This window comes from Protopterus annectens, chromosome 12.part0 (assembly GCF_019279795.1).
Source record: "Protopterus annectens isolate FY-2018-M chromosome 12.part0, PAN1.0, whole genome shotgun sequence".
Taxonomy (NCBI): Eukaryota; Metazoa; Chordata; order Ceratodontiformes; family Protopteridae; genus Protopterus; species Protopterus annectens.
Window position 1 is genome coordinate 298,072,486 of NC_056746.1, and position 20,374 is coordinate 298,092,859.

Genomic DNA, 20,374 nt, shown 5'->3' on the forward strand with positions numbered 1-20,374 from the left:
GATACAATTGATCAGTCACAGCTTGAAGTTATGGGAAAGAGTAGTGGAAGCTAGGTTAAGAAGGGAGATGATGATTAGTGATCAGCAGTATGGTTTCATGGCAGGAAAGAGCACTACAGATGCAATATTTGCTCTGAAAGTGTTGTTCGAGAAATACAGAGAAGGTCAGAAGGAGTTGCATTGTGTCTTTGTGGACTTAGAGAAAGCATATGACAGGCTGCCTAGAGAGGAGTTGTGGTATTGTACGAGGAAGTTGGCAGAGAAGTATGTAAGAGTGGTACAGGATATGTACCAGGGTAGTGTGACATTGGTGAGGACTGCGGTGGGAGTGACAGACACATTTAAGGTGGAGGTGGGATTACATCAAGGATCAGCTCCGAGCCCTTTCTTATTTGCAGTGGTGATGGACAGGTTGACAAATGAGATTAGACAGGAGGCCCCGTGGACTATGATGTTTGCAGATGACATTGTGACATGTAGTGAGAATAGGGACCAGGTTGAGGAGACCCTAGAGAGGTGGAGATATACTTTAGAGAGGAGAGGAATGAAGGTCAGCAGGGCTAAAACAGAATATATGTGTGTACATGAGAGGGAGGGTAGAGGAATGGTGAGGACGCAGGGAGTAGAGTTGGTAAAGGTGGATGAGTTTAAGTACTTGGGATCAACAGTTCAGAGTAATGGTGAGCGTGGAAGAGAGGTGAAGAAGAGAGTACAGGCAGGGTGGAATGGGTGGAGAAGAGTGTCAGGAGTGATTTGTGACAGACAGGTACCAATAAGAGTGAAAGGGAAGGTCTACAAGAGGGTAGTGAGACCAGCTATGTTATATGGGTTGGAGACGGTAGCATTGTTGAAATGGCAGGTGTCAGAACTGGATGTGGCAGAGTTAAAGATGTTAAGATTTGTACTGGGTGCGACTAGGATGGACAGGATTAGGAATCAGTATATTAGAGGGTCAGCTCAGGTTGGACAGTTTGGAGACAAAGCAAGAGTGGCGAGATTGCGTTGGTTTGGACATGTGCTGAGGAGGGATGCTGGGTATATTGGGAAAAGGATGCTAAGGATGGAGCTGCAACGTAAGAGGAAAAGAGGAAGGCCTAAGATGAGGTTTATGGATGTGGTGAGAGGACATACAGGCGGTTGGTATGAAAGAGCATGATCCAGAGGACAGGAAGAAATGGAATAAGATGATCCTCTGTGGCGACCCCTAACGGGAACAGCCGAAAGATAATGAACAAGATGTTCAGCCATTTACGAGATATGTTGCAATTAACTAAAAATCTTTTATGCAATAATTTTGCTCTTAAATATAAAGCTATCAGTTACTACAGCTATCATAATATTACAATCAGGATTCATATCATAACAAGTTGGTTTTAATCACAGACCAATCATAACCCTTTATAGTACATTAAAATTTAGTTGCTCTGATGAACTACCAGTTTGCAGAAAAAAACGTACAAACAAATGTTTTACAGCTCTGATGCCATAAAACACCACTGTCTCACACACACAAGAAGCTAGATGCCCCACTCATGTGCAAACTTCACTATTCCACACTTTTTATATGTTTGTGTCAGAAACCAGCAGCTAAGTATATTATGGCTTTTAAATCTGCTTTAATTTCCTGATGCAGCTTTATGGTGCACTGCATTAATTGCTCTTATGTGCCAATATGAGACTAGTACTTGTCAGACAGGTGCCTAAAACTTTTTCTTGAATTCAGGGATGCAATCATTGCGCTCTATATATTACAGATCAACAACTGTTCCAGAAGAGTCGCCTAAATTGTCTCAGTACTACTTATTAAAAAAGTGTGTGCGTGTGTGTGTGTGTGGGGGGGGGGGGGTGGCATGGCATAGTTATCCACATTAAAACACGATAAAGTACTTAAAAAAACACACAATTGTAAATTTACTTTAAGTTTAGCTAATATTAGTCCTCAGAACAGTACTTTGTTCGGGTGTTAATTTTTATCTTTCTGTATTAGCTACTGCTATAGTAACAGAATTTGCCACCTCTAAAAAGCTTCCCAGACACGGATGTGATGCACACCAGTCTACCCTCTCCATGTATCTTCTGGTATAGCCTACACTGGCCTAGGTCTTCCAACGACTACCTGGACAAAAAATATATAGTCATAAATTACAGCTAAAACAGGTGGAACTATGTCTAAAGTCCTCAACCTATCTGTCCACGAACAACAACATCGAGAGAGAACACACCCAAAAAATATATCGTCATAAATTACAGCTAAAACAAGTGAAACTATGTCTAAAGTCCTCAACTTATCTGTCCACTAACAACAAGAGAGAGAACACAAAATAATAATCTGTCTAACCACAGAACATTACGTTTTCTTTGAGTGCTGCATCTAAATATGGAAAATATAACCTCTCATCACTGAATACTTTAACTAAAAATGGCAAAATGTGGCGGTATGTGGATTTTTTCCTTCATATCTAAAACTGTCACGGTATTTTAAGATACACATATTACATACTCATTAAATCTCAACAAATCAGAAACAAATTTCAACGGAATCGGTCAGGAACATTTAAAATATTACTATCAACCTGAGTCGTTGACAGAATAAGAGCGTGTGAATTACTACAGATTTTCTGAAGTAAACGAAATATAGAACATTATACCATTACCCCCCCAAAACGTGCACGCTGATTGGCCAGCGTGCCCGTTGTAAATCGAGTTATACTAATGGAAAAAGGTCCGGTCGCCAGGACTTTTTCCATTAGTATAACTCGTTTTTTTAAAACACTGTCTCGCTATGTTAAACCCATTTAACATAGCGAGACAGTGTTTTAAAAAAAAGCAACGGAGAAAGCAAGATCTCCGTTGCTTTTAGTGTCTCGCTATGTTAAATGAGTTTAACATAGCGAGACAGTTTTAAAATAAGCAACGGAGATGTCCGTTGCTTATTTTAAAACTGTCTCGCTATGTTAAATTCATTTAACATAGCGAGACACTAAAAAAAAGCAACGGAGATCTTGCTTTCTCCGTTGCTTTTGCCCACAGCTCTGATGTAGCAGGCGCGCAGTACATCAGAACTGCCGCGGATGCCAGACATCTGCGGAAGGGCAGCAAACAGGCATTATACTATGCCATTATTTAAGAAAAGTAATAGTTTCTTTTCTTAAATAATGTCATGGTATAATAGCAATAACCCACTTCTGGGTGTGGGTAATGCTAAATTTACCCACGGTTGGCGTGTTTAACACGCCAACCGTGGGTAAATTTAGTATTACCCACACCCAGGCGTTGGTTATTGCTATACTAATCAATGCCATTAAATGCAATTCAACAGCTTTTCTCCAAAACTCATCAGTTTGGGCTAAAATTTTAGGCAAACTCAGGGACAATTGAAAATGTAATGCATACTCAAACACAGCTATGTACGGCTTCGACAAAGGTGGCATTAAGTAATACGGGTTAAGGCTGTAATCCAGTTGCTCAGTATTGTATAACTTACCTAGCTGCTTGCATTCTTCAGCACTACAATGCTTTCCAATACTAAATTCTGCCATCTTTGTTTTCCAACCTTTAGCCTGTAACCTTTGAACCAATCTAGCCCCAACCACTGAACGCATTCCCATAGGTGTAAAGCTACCAAATGAAAATCAGAAGTTCCTGGGATTATGTTTAACAGAAAAAAAAGTTGTGGTGGGATATGAACCGTTCGTTTTCTAAGTTGGTGATGTATTTGCAGTTTGCCTAAACAGTCCTAATTAATGTTAATTAAACTGCGAAAGAAACCACTCCCTTTGCTTAGTTTAAGTTACATCAGGAAGTATCAGGTGATACTATTTTTTATTTCAAAGGAAGTCTGCCTACCATCTACTGATTTGTCAGCACTTTATGATTTTTTGAAACATTACATATATTGTTTAATATCTTGTGAGATTAAGGATACATTAACTAACATGAGTATGTTTACAAAGATGTTCAAAGGAGGACCTAGTTCCTCTAAACACAAAGGTGGTCCAACTCCTCAAGAAGCGATTCATAGACTTCGGGAGACAGAGGATATGTTAACTAAAAAGCAGGAGTATTTAGAGGCTAAAATCGCACAGGAACTGGCTGTCGCTAGAAAGAATGGGACGAAAAACAAACGAGGTAAGGTGATGCTAATACTATCGACCAAAGCAAGGAGTGCTAGAGTACAAAGTAAGGACTTTGGTAATCAACAGGTAATAAATAAAAGTTGCAAATATACTGTGGTGACAATTTTTTTTATCTTTTCTGCATTATTGGTAATTTTGGTTTACTTTGAAAATAATTCGATCTGATAAATGATTAAGGAAGGTATAAATCTTTTTGTTAACAACAAAAGGCATCATTCCCCTGAAACTGTACATCAAACTGATACTGACATGTTTCATCAGAGGCGGATTATGGGTTGGTAGATTTGCGAAAGGTGGGGCAGGCGCTGCCATTCAACAAGAATGTCACAATAGATGACATAAACGGGTATTTCTTGCCTGCGCTGTAAGTATGAATGCAGAGTAAACAGTTCAATAGTTAGCATACCTCTCAAGTCTCAAATGACGCGGAGGGGGGCGATTCACAACGTTGACACGGAATGCACAGTATATGTGGGCAAAGATATATCCTTAATGAAGCACAACTTCTGAGATATTTTTAATTAAACCTTCCAGTCCCTAAAGTCCGTTTTAATGCTGGAACAGTCCATAAGCAATCCTACACCTTAGGAAGTACTTCTTTAACAGCTAGTTGTCTTAATCTTCTACACTGCTTGTTTTGTACATATGATATGTCTGTGATTTTTTTTTCTGTACACTTTACTGTCTTTATTATCAGATGTTTTACCAGCTACCATAGCTTCACACTGCAGACATTCCTGTGAGTTACAGCTTTTTTTTATTTCATCTCCAACCAAAGGTCTGATAGTTTTCTCCATTTGCTTTCATACTAGTATGTTTGTGCTGATTTCTTTGCAGCATTTCTTTTACTTTGTTGATTCTAAGTCATCAGTAATGCAGTTTAAGTAGGTAACACATTCCAAGTTGCAAGGTTCTGGTGTTATTCTTAAAAGGAAAAAGGTCGACAGCTATCAATCAAAGTGTGGGAGGTGTACTGACATCGCCGGGCCAGGTGGGGTTTGGGCGTGGCTTGTTACTGCGCATCGGGTGGGTTAACAGTCTTCAATATTACCAATTTTAGCTTTGCCCCTCTTGATTTCTCCTAAAACTGGAGAGTTTTGAAGAAAAGGTAGTGAAGTATACTTAATAAATAATTACACTAATTAGAATTATAGATTTCTTTAACTTCAGAAAATGTCAAGTAATTTACAGTTTCTTACTCTCTCAATTTTTCAGATTAGTAATACAAATATTTTAAAAGTGTCCCTGATTCTGCTCAGATTTGTCCTAAATTTATTGAGTGTTGTGGTTTTTAGTAATTTTAAAACACAGGTGGAAGTCGGCCAAAAGCATGGATCATATCATTTTTGGAACGAGATACCTGGAGATATTGACTATAAACTCAATATCTGAGATGTACTTTAAAAAAAAAAAAAACTTTTTTTTTCTGGATCAAACCTTGAGAATTCCCCAATTTGATTTTCTCAGCATTGAAGCCATAAAAGTTATAAGACTGCAAATGTAATTAAAAAATTAGAACAGAAGGTAAGACAGAGAAGTACTTTATGGTGTTCCTTGATTCTTATGAAAAATACAGAGGTTTTGTGGACTTCATTTATTAACTTCATGGACAGCATATTTGTTCAAGGGTTAGCATTGCTGTCTTATAGCACTTAATGGTAGAAACAGACGCAGGAACCTTCAGGGTCACACTTTGATAATAATGTTAAGCACTTTCGTCCAAGTATCCGGACTTCAGAACAAAGAACAATATAAGTACACAATCTTATATACTTTTGCATCACATGACCCATATAATTAATTGAACAAATCAATTGTCTAATTATGGTCAAATTTAAAAAATATTCGATTTAAATAATTAAACATGAAATAATTTAATTCCGCTAATAAACTCCATCAACCCCAAAATGCACTATTATACAGAAGCACACCATATTTCAGTGAGGTAAATACATACATACAAAATTAAATGGAGTTGAAAAATCCACTGTTATTATTTTAAATCAGCAAATTCTAAAAAATCTTAAAGAATACATAGTCGTATATTCCATATAAAATTATTTTAACCCCAGGGCACTCAGAATTGAAATCACATCTTTAAGCCCTGGAGCCATAGTCAAGTTGGTCCTAAGTTGCCATTTAGGCCCCATCAACTCCAAAACATTGTCCTCTGGACCACCCCAACAACCAATGTTGACTTGGTCAAAAATAACAAAACTTAAAACTGTGATTACTGTTGGTACTGAGGTGCCTGTATAGTGCATTATGATCATCTTTCTTCCTAATATTGTGCAAGTAATGAAAAATGCTTTCAAAGGTTGTCATTTTGTCAATATAAAAACATACAGATTGTTGGCACTGTGCACATATACTACACCAGAACTGAAACAATAAAGCCATTGTCTAATTTTAACCATCCCATACCCATGGATACTAAATACAGACTCCTCCATTATATATTTACATTGACTGCACTTTTCACACTTTCTGATATTGCCCATACTTTCAGGTTGAATTGTTCTTGCTTAAAGAGACTTAAAACTTGTCTCTTTCTTATTAACCACCCTAGGTAAACAATCAGTCATATTTAGTTACAGCACAAAGGCACGAAAATTACAGAACCAACTGATATTGCCAACATCCTGGCAGATAGGTTCAATGCTAACTTTACCCCCCCCCCCCACACCCTCTAAAGGGCCCATATCTATACAGGAAGAATGCAGAGTCCCTGTAATCACAACTACGCAGGTAAAAGCTGCTCTCTCTAAAGCCAAAAACACAGCATCCATGGGACCGGACAACATCCCAGGCTGTGTTTTACATGAACTTCAGAATGAACTGGCTCCCCACTTAATCACCATGTTCAATAATAGCCTCACATCAGGCCTTGTGCCCACTGAATGGTGCACAGCAACAGTTATCCCACTCCACAAAGGGGGAGCCATCACTGATCGCAGGAACTAGCGACCTATTAGCCTGACGAGCCTGGTCTGGAAGGCCATTGAACATATCATCATGGAACTCATAAACAAAGACATTGGTAACCCCCAAACTCTGGATTCCACCCAGTTTGGGTTTGTGAAAGGCAGATCATGCCTCCTGAACCTGATTGACTTCTTTGAAGCAGTCACCAAAGCCGTGGATGAGGATAAGGTGGTTCACACAGCCTATCTTGACCTCGCCAAGGCTTTCGACACCATCCCCCATTCTGGAATTATAGCTAAACTCACTAAACTAGGTGTAAATCCCTACGTCACAAGATGGGTTGCCAACTGGCTCACTGACAGAACCTACTCTGTAGAAGTTGCAGACTCCAAGTATGACCTCAAAGCAGTGACAAGTGGAGTACCGCAGAGTTCCATCCTGGGACCTCTCCTGTAACACAGAAGGCCTCTGGCTAATGAAGTTCGCAGATGACTGCAAACTAGGAGCCATAGTCAAGTCCCCAAATGATGTGGACATCCTACAGAAGTGCCTCACTGAGACAGATGCCTGTTGTCAGAGCCATGGCCTCAAGCACAATGCCAACAAGTGCAGTGTCATCCCCTTTGGTAAAAACTCTGTACCCATGAACTACCACATAGGCAGCAATCTACTTAACACTGAATGCATGATAAGAAACCTTGGGACCCAGGTGGACAGTAGTCTCTCCTTTGATAGTCACATCGCCATAGTAGTCAGGAAGTCCTTCTACATGGCACACCTCATCATAAAAGGGTTGTCATCCAGGAAAAAAGAGGTCATTGTTCCCCTCTACTCGTCACTCATTAGACCCATTATAGAGTACAACGCCCCTTTTGGAATGTACCTCACAAGACATCTGCAGCAGCTGGAAAGGCCACAGAAGTACCTCACAAAGAGGATTACTGGCCTCAAACAAATGCCCTACACTGACCGCCTCAAAAAAGGTCCAGCTTTACTCCGTGGCATATCGCCTTCTCTGAGGTGATCTCTGCCTAACATATAATGCTATGTCAAACACAATAGTTGTTGGACATGCTACACGCAAAGAAATCCCAATCCCTCCGAGCTACACGCTCTAGGGACCTAAACCTTGTCACCACAATAAACAAGACATGCTGGAGGGATATATTCCTGTCCCAGAGACTTCCTATACTCTGGAACAAGCTACCCATTTATGTCAAGCAAAGTTCTTCAAGAAAAATCTTGAGTGGATGGGAAATAGGAAATACACCCCGGGGATCACTTCTGTGTCTCTGCTGGACAGTGGCACAGGAAAATAACTTTCTTGGGTGGCGTAAGCTATGGAACCTTGCTGGCTAGACTTACATAGGCCCTTGGGCTAATAGCCTAGTACCTACCTATGAATAGCAAACATGTTCCAGTTCTTGTAAATACTATTTCTTATATCACTAGAGTCAGCGTTATAGGTTTGCATCATAGCTTTACTATATCCAACCTGACTGTCAGCAGGGGCCTTGTTTACTACATACTGGCCAGCCATACCCAAAAGGGGTAAAAAAAAAATTCCCTTTTTAATTTGACTTCATGATAGATTTTATTCAACAACTTGATAGGATAACCACGGACCTCAAACAATCTTTTCAACTTGTCACTGCAATCACCCCACTTAACCTCCTGTATACCTCTGTCTATTCACATTCTGCAACCTCCACTTAGGAAGTGTTTTGGCATTACTGCTAATTCCTGTAAATATTAGAACATGCTAGCTTTTCAGCACTGTGACTAAATTGTTTGTATGTTTATATTTTTAGTGCTCACACTTTCTTATGTGACAGCTGTAATTTGTTCTGTATACTGGCATTTCAGTTTTTACTCTACTTTAGCTTATGTATAATGTTTCTTTTTACATTTTATTGCTGTAGAAGTTATTGGAGTTTTTCTCCTTGGGTCTCCACTGAAAATTTTTTTTTTTGGTATCTCAGCTGGACCAACCCGGTTAACAAATGTGAAGTAAACTAAATAAGTAACTTATCACTTTCCTGATAAAATCTATCATCCTGAGAGACACTTTGTGAAAGTCTCACACATTACCCCTTGACCAACAATCTTTTTTGATAGGTTGGGTGCCATCTACTATAATGTAGATGGCATCATTTTCCTATATATATATGTTGCAAAAATAGACTTATTTCTGTTCTTTGAAAAGGAAATATCCAAATAATTAATCTTCTCATTAGAAAAATTCATAATGAATTCTAAGTCTGTAGAAGAATACAAAAATTCAAAAAAAAAATAATTTAATGAAGAATACAAAAAATTAATTTAATTTATCCAAAGTATCTGTCCAAAAAAATATTATATCGTCCAAGAGTGCCCCATACAATGGACAACAATTTCTATACTGAAAGGGGAAGATAAATCTATCCTCCCAATAGGCCATAATAAAGTTAGCAAACATAGGGGCACATGTAGCGCCTATCACTACACCTAAACATTGCCTAAATAATTGACCTTCAGACATAACATTGTTGTCCAAGACCATCTGCATTACAATTCTTAAGGTTTTAACCTTATTGTGGTCCAAATCTGACTTCTAGCATAAAAACTCATAAAACCGTTCAAGTCTTTAGTGACCATTGTTAAATAGCCCCAGTAGTCTGTATATCATTTAGCATTTATATAAAGACTCCTGGAAGTTTTTAACAAGGGTCACTAATGATATATAGCGATGAATTGACCTTTGTTACCATTGATGTAAAAGACTTATTTTCTGTGATTCCTCACCAAACTGGACTTGAATGTTTGTTATTTTCCAAACATCTTTATTAAATTTACACATATGAAAAAGGCAATCTTACTTTTATATAAATGAAAAACATACAAAATGATATAACTTTAGTTGCAAACAGTTTACTTCATAGACACCATTGTAGTTGTAAACATTATGATTTATAAAACATCCAGTCATTATCAATTAAGCATTATATAACTCATTCAGATCCCAATGCATATATTGTTCCCACAATTCCCATGGTTTTCTATGTAGTTTGCTCCTTCCCTTTTCTAAAGATCCCAATTCCAGTTGTTTTGTCTATGTCACTGTATTCACTACTACTAGTAAAGTTGGTCTAAACTTTGATTTCCATTTTCTAGTAACTGCTCTTTGGCAGCCACCATAATTAGACTCAGCAAGGCTTTACTATGTCTAGGCAATTCTAGTTCTGTAGCATAACTCAAAAAAATAATCTCCCCAGTCAGTCCAACACCGGACTGCAGTAGTATGTTTGAGTGCTGTTTAAGATTGTTACACCAGTAGCATGGTTTGACAGTTGTCTACTGCATTCTACAGTATCACAAACAGTATTTCAACAAGTAAAAAAAAAAAACATTGCCTGCACTATCTACCAAATTTCTTGCCACCATTGTCAAGTCCTTAATACTGCTTACCTCCTAAATTGAGCATAAAACTGACACTATTTTAACAGTCTGATTGTTAGAAAAATCCCAGATTTTTTTTTTTGCTTCATGTTTTTACCATGCCCTTCCTATTTTTTTTTTGATAAATTACTGGTGGTTGTAGTCGGTCAGTAATGAAGCACATTCAAGTTTCACACTTCTTATCTTTCAGAAAATGCACCCTGATTCAAAGCCCATTGTTTTGTTTGCTTTGTGACATCCATGATTTTGCCTCATATTTTTGCCATGCCCCTCTTATTTTTTTCTGAGAAATCACTGAGGATTACAGTTAGTAATGACATGGCATTAGAATATCATATTTACTGTTCAGAAACTGCATGTTGATGCAAATCCTGTTGTATTAACTTTTAAGGGCGGGGGGGGGGCTTCACGGATGTGTTATAATACCAGCATTTTATTTCCATATGCTGTACTGGTATCTGCATTTTTAACCTCGGCATACACACAGTCCAGTGTCTGCATTTTTAACCTCAATATACACACAGTCCAATGTTCTCCATTATTGCAAACATACTGATAAGTGTGCATGCAGTATTGCTTTAAGCCCACTGAGAGACAGGATAGGCTCTGGTTCACCGGTTACTTAAGACTGAGTATCTGAGTGAACCCTAGTATAGGAATCTTGTACAAGAGAGCTCATAAATTTAGTTAGCATAATTCAGGTAAGCAGTGTAGCACAGGGTCACCCACGTATAGGATTATTAGCCAGTCAAAGGGACTAGCATAATTATAGCTTAGTTCTCAAATTTTTATACCATTTTGCCAAAAATGTTTATACTATTTGTACCTAGCATAATAACACCTCTCTGCTTGGTTGTCAGCCAGTAAAAATAGTTCACTGTATAATTTCTTAGAAGAGGGTGTACAAAAGTCTGAGGTACTCGTTTATTTAACAAACCAGGCATCACTGCACCAAGCACTCTTCCTTCATCTTTGCTCCTAAACTATGGGAATCACCTCTACCTAAAGGAACTACATTCTCCCTTCCCCACCTTCAGAGATGAATTAAAAAAAAATTGCTGCACACCAAATCAAACTGTACTTGACACAATGGCAGGCCATATCATCTAATGTTTTCTCAATTTCTAACACCTATTAACTCCACCTTCCCAACATTGACTCTCATTAGCCCATAGTATTTCCACCATGATGTAAAACCAAAATATAATCATGTAAAATATACATGTCTGTCTTTAATTGTTGCTACATTACTTAATTGTTGCTGTACAGCTTTTGTTATATATTGTTACCTTTGTTCTATTTTTGAGATGTACAACATATTTTCTCTCTGTTCCACTTTACTTTGTGAATTTTTTTCACCTAGACAGTGCCTGCAAATGGTTCTTTGTAACCTGTGTAGTACCCCAGTAAAGAAATGTAAATTTGACTCACACAGACAGTGCCTGCAAATGGTTCTTTGTAACCTGTGTAGTACCCCTGTAAAGAAATGTAAATTTGACTCAGCAATTTAGTTTGCTTGATACCATTTTAAACATAAATTGTTTAATAAATATTAATTTTACACACAGCAACTTATATTTTTAACAAGGTAGTCATAAAATGCATAGGAAAATAGACATATGCTAGATGCACATTCATATACATTAGATACAGCACTTGAACTAATATTTTGCTGTCACACTGGGTAATTCATTGTATTATTTTTAAACATATTATCACTCAAGACATAGGCACACTATATTAATGAAAAAGAAAACAAACCATATTAACATCTGTCATTCATGCATTACATATGCTATCTTTTTCTTTTTAACAATTATTCTGCTTGGCCTCGTACCACTCTTGTTTTCCTCTCTAGTAATTTGCTCTCATTTCCTTTGTTCCTTTGCCAGTTTTCTTCATAAAATTCCAGTACCCTCTTGCCTATCCTATATATCCCTTCTTGCAGTCATCCCTATTACCAAAATCTCCTTTTTCTGTTCCAGTGTTAGCTTAGTTCTTAGAACACTTTCTGCAACTGAATGTAATATTCTGTATGGTTGTTGTTGTTCTCCGTAGGGGTATGTGTCCAAAAGCTGACTCCTTATTTTTCAAATTATAGCCTCCCCCATTTCCTAAACTACTTTGTTCTATGGAGAGGATCAACTTATCCCACTTAATACTTGCTGTCTTCTCTTCCCAAATAAACCCCTTCAACTCTTTGTTATTGTTCACAATTTCTCCTATAGTTGATAAAAATGTGCCTGATCTATATTTAACAGTAAGAGACTAAAAACTTTTTTACTGTTTGCATCTTAATCAAGAGCTTCAGTTTATCAGCTTTTATATTACCATTTGGTTTGCCTCTTCCCACATATCCTTAGCTGTCATAACGGAATCCTTTTTAATCTATACACCTAAAGTCTTCATCTCAAGTCCCCATAAGTGTTGGTTTTGCTGAAGTAATTTATGTGTGGTTTTTAGTTTACCATTAAAGCCTTTGTTTTATCTTCTTTAATTTTGTGTCCCAAAAAGACTTGAAATTGTCTCAAAATATTCCACAAAACTGAAATGTCTTTTTCTGGGTTTATCAAGTACAAAACTATCTGCAAATAAAGCTTTTTTCTTGTTTACCATTTGATTTATATCCTTGAAGTTATGTGTCCCTTATTTTCTTTACCAGTGACTATAAATATAAAGCAGATAATGAGGGGAAAAGAAGACACCAGTGCATGTTTCTTCTGTTCAAACACAGTTTGTTGGAGAGGAACACTCCCACTTTAATTTTTGCATACAACCTTTTATATATGTGTGTGTGTGTGTGTGTGTGTGTGTGTGTGTGTGTGTACACACATACTATTTTATCTTGTTATTCTGTCAGAGTAAAAATTCTTCAATGACACTGCTCATAAAATCCCAGTTGACTATCAAATGCTTTCTCTGCATCAAGACCCACCAACAATAGCAGTATTTTCTGTATTCTTGTTTTCAAATGTTTGCCTGCCCTCCACAGAACCACACTGGTCCACTTCTATCATTTTTTTATAACATTTTTGCCATGCTCCTAACTAGTATAGACATAAACATCTTTTAACTGTGGTTTAAAATTGAAATGATTTATATGAAGCTGGGTCTGAAGGATCTTTCCTTCTTTGTTTAATACAGCCCTATAGCTTTTTTTCCAAAATGCTAGGGTTTTCTCCCCTTTAAAAATGCTATTAAACTAAACCTTCCAGAGCCTTCACTTTTTCCCCTCCTAACTTCCAAACTTCTACAGGAATAGTGGCTGTCCCTGGATACTTCTGTGTTGATTTATGATATCTCATCATTTCTTTTATCTCATACCTTCCTATCTTAGCTTTTCATTTTTGAGCCATATCTTTCTTTTATTTTGACATCATTGTTTTCCATAAATATTTCCATTTCTGCCTTATTTGTTTCCACATTCCTCTGCTTTACATACATTTTCATAAAATGTCTGAAATATCTCAAATACCTCTGTAGTATAATTTTCATGTCCATAGGCTCCCTAAGTTTGTTGTCAGACCCTTCTACTTTATGTTGCCTAAGTCATTTTTCTAAAAGTTTTTTTTTTGTGCTCTGGAGTTGTCAACCTTTCTAAACTCCTGCATATTATCCAAATATTCCCTTATTTCTTGTTAGCACTCTGCATTTGCAACTGTTTTTGTCCTGCCAGATTCCCCTTATTCTGCAATACTTTTCTAACCCACTAATTTGTTTATTACTTTCACATAGCTTTCTCTTTTATTTCTACCCTGTTTTTAAACTCCTTTTTTATTTTTATCCCATTCACTAGATGTCCCTTCTGAAGAAATTTCTCTTGTCCCTAATAATGCTTGAATAATTTCCATTTCCCATTCCTTAATCTCTTTTTAACATGCAAGTTGGAACATTCAGCTGTGACATTTTTACTTCATTACTCTGCATCTTTGTCAAAGTTTTTGTTGGGGTATGATCTGAGAATACTTATAGATATGTTCAGATCTTTAAATTGAATACACATGCTCCTGTGAAATATAAATTCTCTCCACTCTAACCCAGTTATTGTACCTTGGGGAATAATATGCACATTTTGTCCAATTTCCTACTGCTGAATTCACATCTTCCATACCAAATATTCCCATATATTTCTTCAGAAATCTACCCTCTTTTGTTACTATTTTCCCATTCCAGATCCCTTGATATAGCCCCGCTGTTGCAAATCATGTTCCAGCCTCCACCCATAAATATTACCTTCTGAAAGCTGAATATTTATCACCAAATTTTTAAGCAGTAAATTAGAAGTTTTTGGTGAAAATACGTGTCAGCATAGTCCTCCTCCTTGCCAATAGTCCATTAATACCAAACATCTACCATTATTGTCTTTTTTCCAACTTCTATCACTATTTGAGCCCCTCTAGAAATCAGTATTATCACTTCCATTTTCCTTTGTCCATGATATTCTGCCAAGTGTCCTACCTGAAAATCTTTTGTCAAATTTACATGCTCATTTCTATCAAAATGTGTCTCTATCAACTTTTCTGTTCGCACTGTAATTTCTTAATGTAATTCAGTATCCTTGCCTTTTGTCTAATATTTATAGCAATTTACATTCCATAATAACCTGGACAGAGTAGCCATTATGATAGAAAACTATTAGTCCCACCTATTATACATGACAGTTCTTTTGAATTTGTGTTTCCTACTTTTTGCTTGCTTGCATGTACATACTAATGATTGGCAGGCTAATGTTTTAAGCCATTGCTTCTTATCATCTCCATTTGAACTTATGTCACATTTTTTCATAACGTTTTGCTTCAATAAAAACACTCAAACAGAAGAATAAATACATTTTAAAACCACCCCATTTCACTGAACAAATGCAGAAAACTAAATTCTAAAACATATATATGTACACACACACACATACATACACATATATTAAGTTTTATGTATGTATAGATTTATCATTCCTGACATTTCTTTATTACGAATTGTACCCTAATCCATCTGGATCTGGTGCTGATTCTACTTTACCTTCCCTCTGACTCTTTACTGTTGAGTCTCATTTTTTTAATTTCTTCCGTTATCCCCTTTTTCATCTTAATTACTTTCCATACACTCTGTCACATTTTGTACATACTTTTAACTATAGCCATAATTTCCTCGTTTATATTTTAACTTTCCTTTTTCATACTTCATTACATCTCAAATTCCTACCTCAAAATGGGGAAACTTCTTTTCTCACTTTCAAGTAATGCTTCTGTCAAAATATCCTTCTTTCTATTTGTCTTTGTTATATTTATGCTTTCTTTTCTTCATCAAGACTTCCAGTGCCCCTTTCTCTATTATTCTTTCATAAAGTTATTTATGCTTGCATATCATCGTTTCTTTCTTCCGTTGTTCTCTCTCTCTAACTTTAAGCATATTATGCAAACTTTTCTTTATGTACCATACGCCACTTTGCCAAACTGCCATAAAATAGCTTCATTGTCATATGATCTTCCCGCAGTTGCACTCTTTCCTTTTTAAGACACTCCATTGCTGCAATTTTTCCTCTGTTTTTTGAACCCTTTTCCTTTTTTGTTTGCATTTTCTGTTATTACTGCCCATACAATCTTATGATCTGAGAACTTTACTTCATTAATTTCATTTTTTATTTTTTTCCATGTCATCTATAAACAAAATATAATTAGCCTCTATTTTACATAACCCCCTCTTATAAATATATTCTCTCCCTTTACCCATGTTAACCCACTATTATTTATAAATTCTGTCAGTATTTTTACATCTTGTGCTATTTTTTCTTTAATCTTACTTAAAGTACAGTTAGTCTGCCACCACCATAATAGACATATTTACTGTTGCATAATTTTTGAAGTTCCTCAGACCTTTTTTTCCTTTTATTTACACATTTATGCATACACTAGTGCTATTCTAAACACCATCTGTCCCTTTCTTAACTGCTCACTAAAACTAATCCTACCACCACCACAATTATATGTAATATTTTACTTTCTTTACTTTTTTTAGTAATAATGCAGTACCTTGACATGTGTCACTCCCTGTAGTCCACAACAGTTTTCTTTTCCACATAATTTGAAATTCCATCCTTTTTCTTTTATCTGTATATCTTATGTCAGGTAAATTTACTTCTGCATCTATTTTTCACATCATGCAAACACCACCATTCTTCTAACATCACTTTCCATTCTATTCAGTGATGCTAAATTTATATTAACCTTTTCCCCTTTTTGCATTTTTTCAGTGCATCTTTTGGCCTTCTTTTTCTCCTTCTCACCCTTTCCCCAGTAGAACCTTCTGCATTTTCTCTGACTCAGAGCTCGTATCTCTCTCTTCTTCTTCATTTGCAATACCCTAAACCTGTTTTTCCATATAGTTTGTTTACTTCATCTAGTGCATATTTTCCTATATTTTTATCTTGTGCTTCCTCGCCCTCATCCCCACTCCCACCCTTTCATCATTCACGTCTGCCCTTTCTTGCATTAAAAAAAAAGAAAAACTTCTTCTTCCCCCTCATTTTCTTTAAGTTGTCTTTCCTCATTAGTTAGTGGACAGTCAAACCGAAAATGGTCCTCACTTCCATTTTTTTTTCCTACAGTATAGTTTACATTTTTTTTCTGGAAAATCCCAAACTCCCTACATTGCCCACACATCTTTTTTTTTTGCACAATCCTGGATTAAATGTGATTTATTCCCACAGAAAAAAAAAAAACATGCTTTTGGCTGTCCCCAGCATTTGACTCCCTTTTTCCAATTTATTATTGTAACTTTTAAGGCACACGCTGTAACTTATTTTCTGTTGTTAAATTTTCATAAACTTTCTATCCTTTTCTGTCATCCACAACTTTTTTTTTTAATATCATGCACTTCCTGACATAAACTTAGAAAGAAAATTCATTCTCTGTTTCAGTGGTTATACATTGTAACAGCCATTTTCTTTTTAACCCTACTGTGATGTGGTAATGCCAGCTATGCCAGAGACATTAGGGCAAATAAGTAACATATGTTAGCGTAACTAGCTAGCTGGTGTTTAATTGCCATTTGAATATCAAACTGATTTGTACAGACGATTATGTTAAAATGTATTTGTAAATGTATCAACAGTGGCTCTTGCTGGACAGAAAAGAAATATACATTTATGTCAGACTGTACTGTTGTAACAAACAGTGGATGCTGGAAGTGAACATTATGAAAAATAGTCTGAAATTAAATAACTTTGTTTAGGCCATAAAGATTTTATCTCACAGGTCTGAATGTAGCCAGAGACACAATGTCTGGGCCGGGATCCTGCTCTTATTGTCTTTGGTGGTGAACTAATTGCTACCCTTGGTGTCAGAGAATGGCTGGTTAGATTCTGCAGGAAGGATGAGGGGTTGGAATTGTTTTACAGTCTCCAGATGCTGGAATAAGCCATAGCAACGTTCTAGGTGTGTATTGTGACACATCTGTGCCAGATCCTGGCTCAAGGTTCTAGTGAGGGGGTGGTGTGGGAACCACAGAGTCAGGTGACTAGATGTGATGTCATCCTGTAGCCAGCACTGAAATTGTATTTAGGTAGTTCATAGGTTCATACTAGGCTATCTGCCCTAGGGCATTTATAATCCTAGCCAGAGTGTGTTTGGCTTTCACCACCCATTTTAAATTAATTTTGCTATGCCCATTTTTGAGGCTAGTATACTGTGCCTCTGTCTAACAGTGACACAGAAGTGATACCCGGGGTAAACCTACGATCTCCCATCCACTCATCAAGATTCCTCTTGAAGAGAGTCATTGAGGGACTCTGCCTAACCTGGACTGGGATTTTATTCCAGAGTGAAGGGAGCCTCTGGGTTATGAATTTGTCCCTCCAGCATGTCCTATTTATTTCAATGCTGAGGTTCAAGTCTCTCGAGCGTGTAGCTCGATGGGATTTGGATTTTCTGAGGTGCAGCATGTCCATTAATTCCGGGTTGGACATGGCTTTATACGTCAGGCACAGATCGCCTCTGAGCAGGCGGTATGCCACTGAGTAGAGCTGGAGTTTCTTTAATCGGGCAGCATATGGCATCTGTTTGAGCCCTTTGATCCACTTGTTGAGGTACTTTTGGGGTCTTTCCAGTTGCTGCAGGTGTCTGGTAAGGTACATCCCAAAAGGGGCATTGTACTCAATTATGGGCCTGATGAGGGATGAGTAAAGAGGCACGATGACCTCCCCTGATCTAGATGTGAATCCTTTCATGATTAGGTGGGCTATATAAAATGTTTTTCTAACCACTTTGGCCACGTGGTTGTCAAATGAGAGATTGCTATCAACTTAGGTCCCTAATTACTTCTTCTGTACTTAATGGATTACCACCTATGTGGTAATTTGTGGGCACTTTGTTTTTGCCAAAGGGGATGACTGTACACTTTTTGGCGTTTAGCTTGAGGCCATGGCTCTGGCACCAGTTGTCTGTTTCTATGAGGCCCATTTGGAGGATGCTTGTGTTGGCTGGAGAGTCGATTATGGCGCCCAGTTTGCAGTCATCTGCGAACTTGGTCAGCCACAGTCCTTCAGTGTTTGCCTGTACCTCTGAGAAATATATACCGAACAAGAGAGGTCCCGGGACTGAGCCTTGTGGGACACCACTTGTAACTGGTTTGGAGTCTGACATTGCTCCAGCAATTCTAACCATGTGGGTTCTGTCCTTGAGCCAGTTTGCAACCCATCTAGTGACATAGGGGTTTATATTTAAGCTGGTGAGCTTATCTATAGTGCCCGAGTGGGGTATTGTATCGAAGGCTTTTGCAAGGTCCAGGTAGGCTGTGTGGACCACCTTCCCCTCGTCGATGGCCTTGGTGACTGTTTCAAAGAAATTGACCAGGTTTAAGAGGCAGGATCTGCCTTAACAAAGCCAAACTGGGTAGGATCCAGTGTCTGTAGGTCCCCAATATCTTTATTTATGAGTTCCATGATGATCCTTTCCATAGCTTTGCAGACCAAGCTAGTCAGGCTTATGGGGCGATAGTTTCCAGGATCCGTTGAGGCACCACCTTTGTGGAGAGGGACCACTGTTACTGTACGCCACTCTTTGGGTACATATCCTGTAGTAAGGCTGAGATTGAACAGTAGTTTTATGTTTGGGTTTAGCTCTTCTTGGAGTTCATGTAGGACGCAGCCCGGGACACCGTCTAGTCCTATTGATGCTGTGTTTTTTGCTTTGAAGAGGGCGGCTCTTACCTGAGCATCTGAGATGTCAAGGGGGCAGCACTCTGCTGGGATAGATATTTGCCCTTTTGGTGGGGAGGGGAGGGAGAAGTTTGCGCTGAACCTGTCAGCTAGGATGTTGGCAATGTCTATAGTAGTGAGAGATGTGTCAGTGACATTCAGCCCCTCTGCTTTGGAACTGACAAGACCACTCATCCACTTCATCTTGCCTTGCTTTAGTGAGTAACTTAATTAGGGAACAGTAATTCTTCAGTCAGTTAAGAAAATATAGTGAGATTAGCTAAAGTATTATTTTTCTGTGTCTATTCCGAGTCTCTCCATCTGTGTTATTTTTTTATATTTCCTGTGAATTGAAACTCTGGTGTATATTATAAATATAATTCAGTATTTTCATGTTTTCTGTTTTATTATTTATTGTTAAATATATTGTACCTTTCATTGTGGCTGGTCCTTTAGAAAATATGTTAACCTTTTAGAGTAATTGCATTTATGTAATGGCACTGTAGCTTCATACTCTTGAAAGTCTTGCAGATTGATTAACACCATCATTTGTACTAATTTTACTAAGAGTAATTGGATACCCTAGTAAGAGCCTTAAAGTAGCTGCCTGGTGCTAGTGAATCTTCCTTATAGTCTGGGTGGAGGTGGCATAGTGGGTAATCTGTGACAGCCTTTCCTAGGTGTG

The 20,374-nt window shown here is 37.6% G+C and overlaps 2 protein-coding genes across 3 annotated transcripts in view; one reads left to right on the forward strand and one right to left on the reverse strand.

Moving 5' to 3' along the window:
* The window catches only part of ZFAND1 (zinc finger AN1-type containing 1), a 566,374-nt gene extending 562,766 nt beyond the window's left edge, over positions 1-3,608 (reverse strand). The window contains exon 1 of one of the 2 annotated variants that reach the window (XM_044089369.1): positions 3,485-3,608. In XM_044089369.1, the coding sequence (XP_043945304.1) occupies positions 3,485-3,608 (124 nt within the window). The remainder of the gene's footprint in view (positions 1-3,484) is intronic. The other variant, XM_044089370.1, reaches the window with a different exon arrangement.
* A 135-nt stretch (positions 3,609-3,743) lies between these two features.
* CHMP4C (charged multivesicular body protein 4C) overlaps positions 3,744-20,374 on the forward strand; it is a 537,594-nt gene continuing 520,963 nt past the window's right edge. The window contains exon 1 of the mRNA XM_044089371.1: positions 3,744-4,128. Coding sequence (XP_043945306.1) covers positions 3,744-4,128 — 385 coding nt within the window. The remainder of the gene's footprint in view (positions 4,129-20,374) is intronic.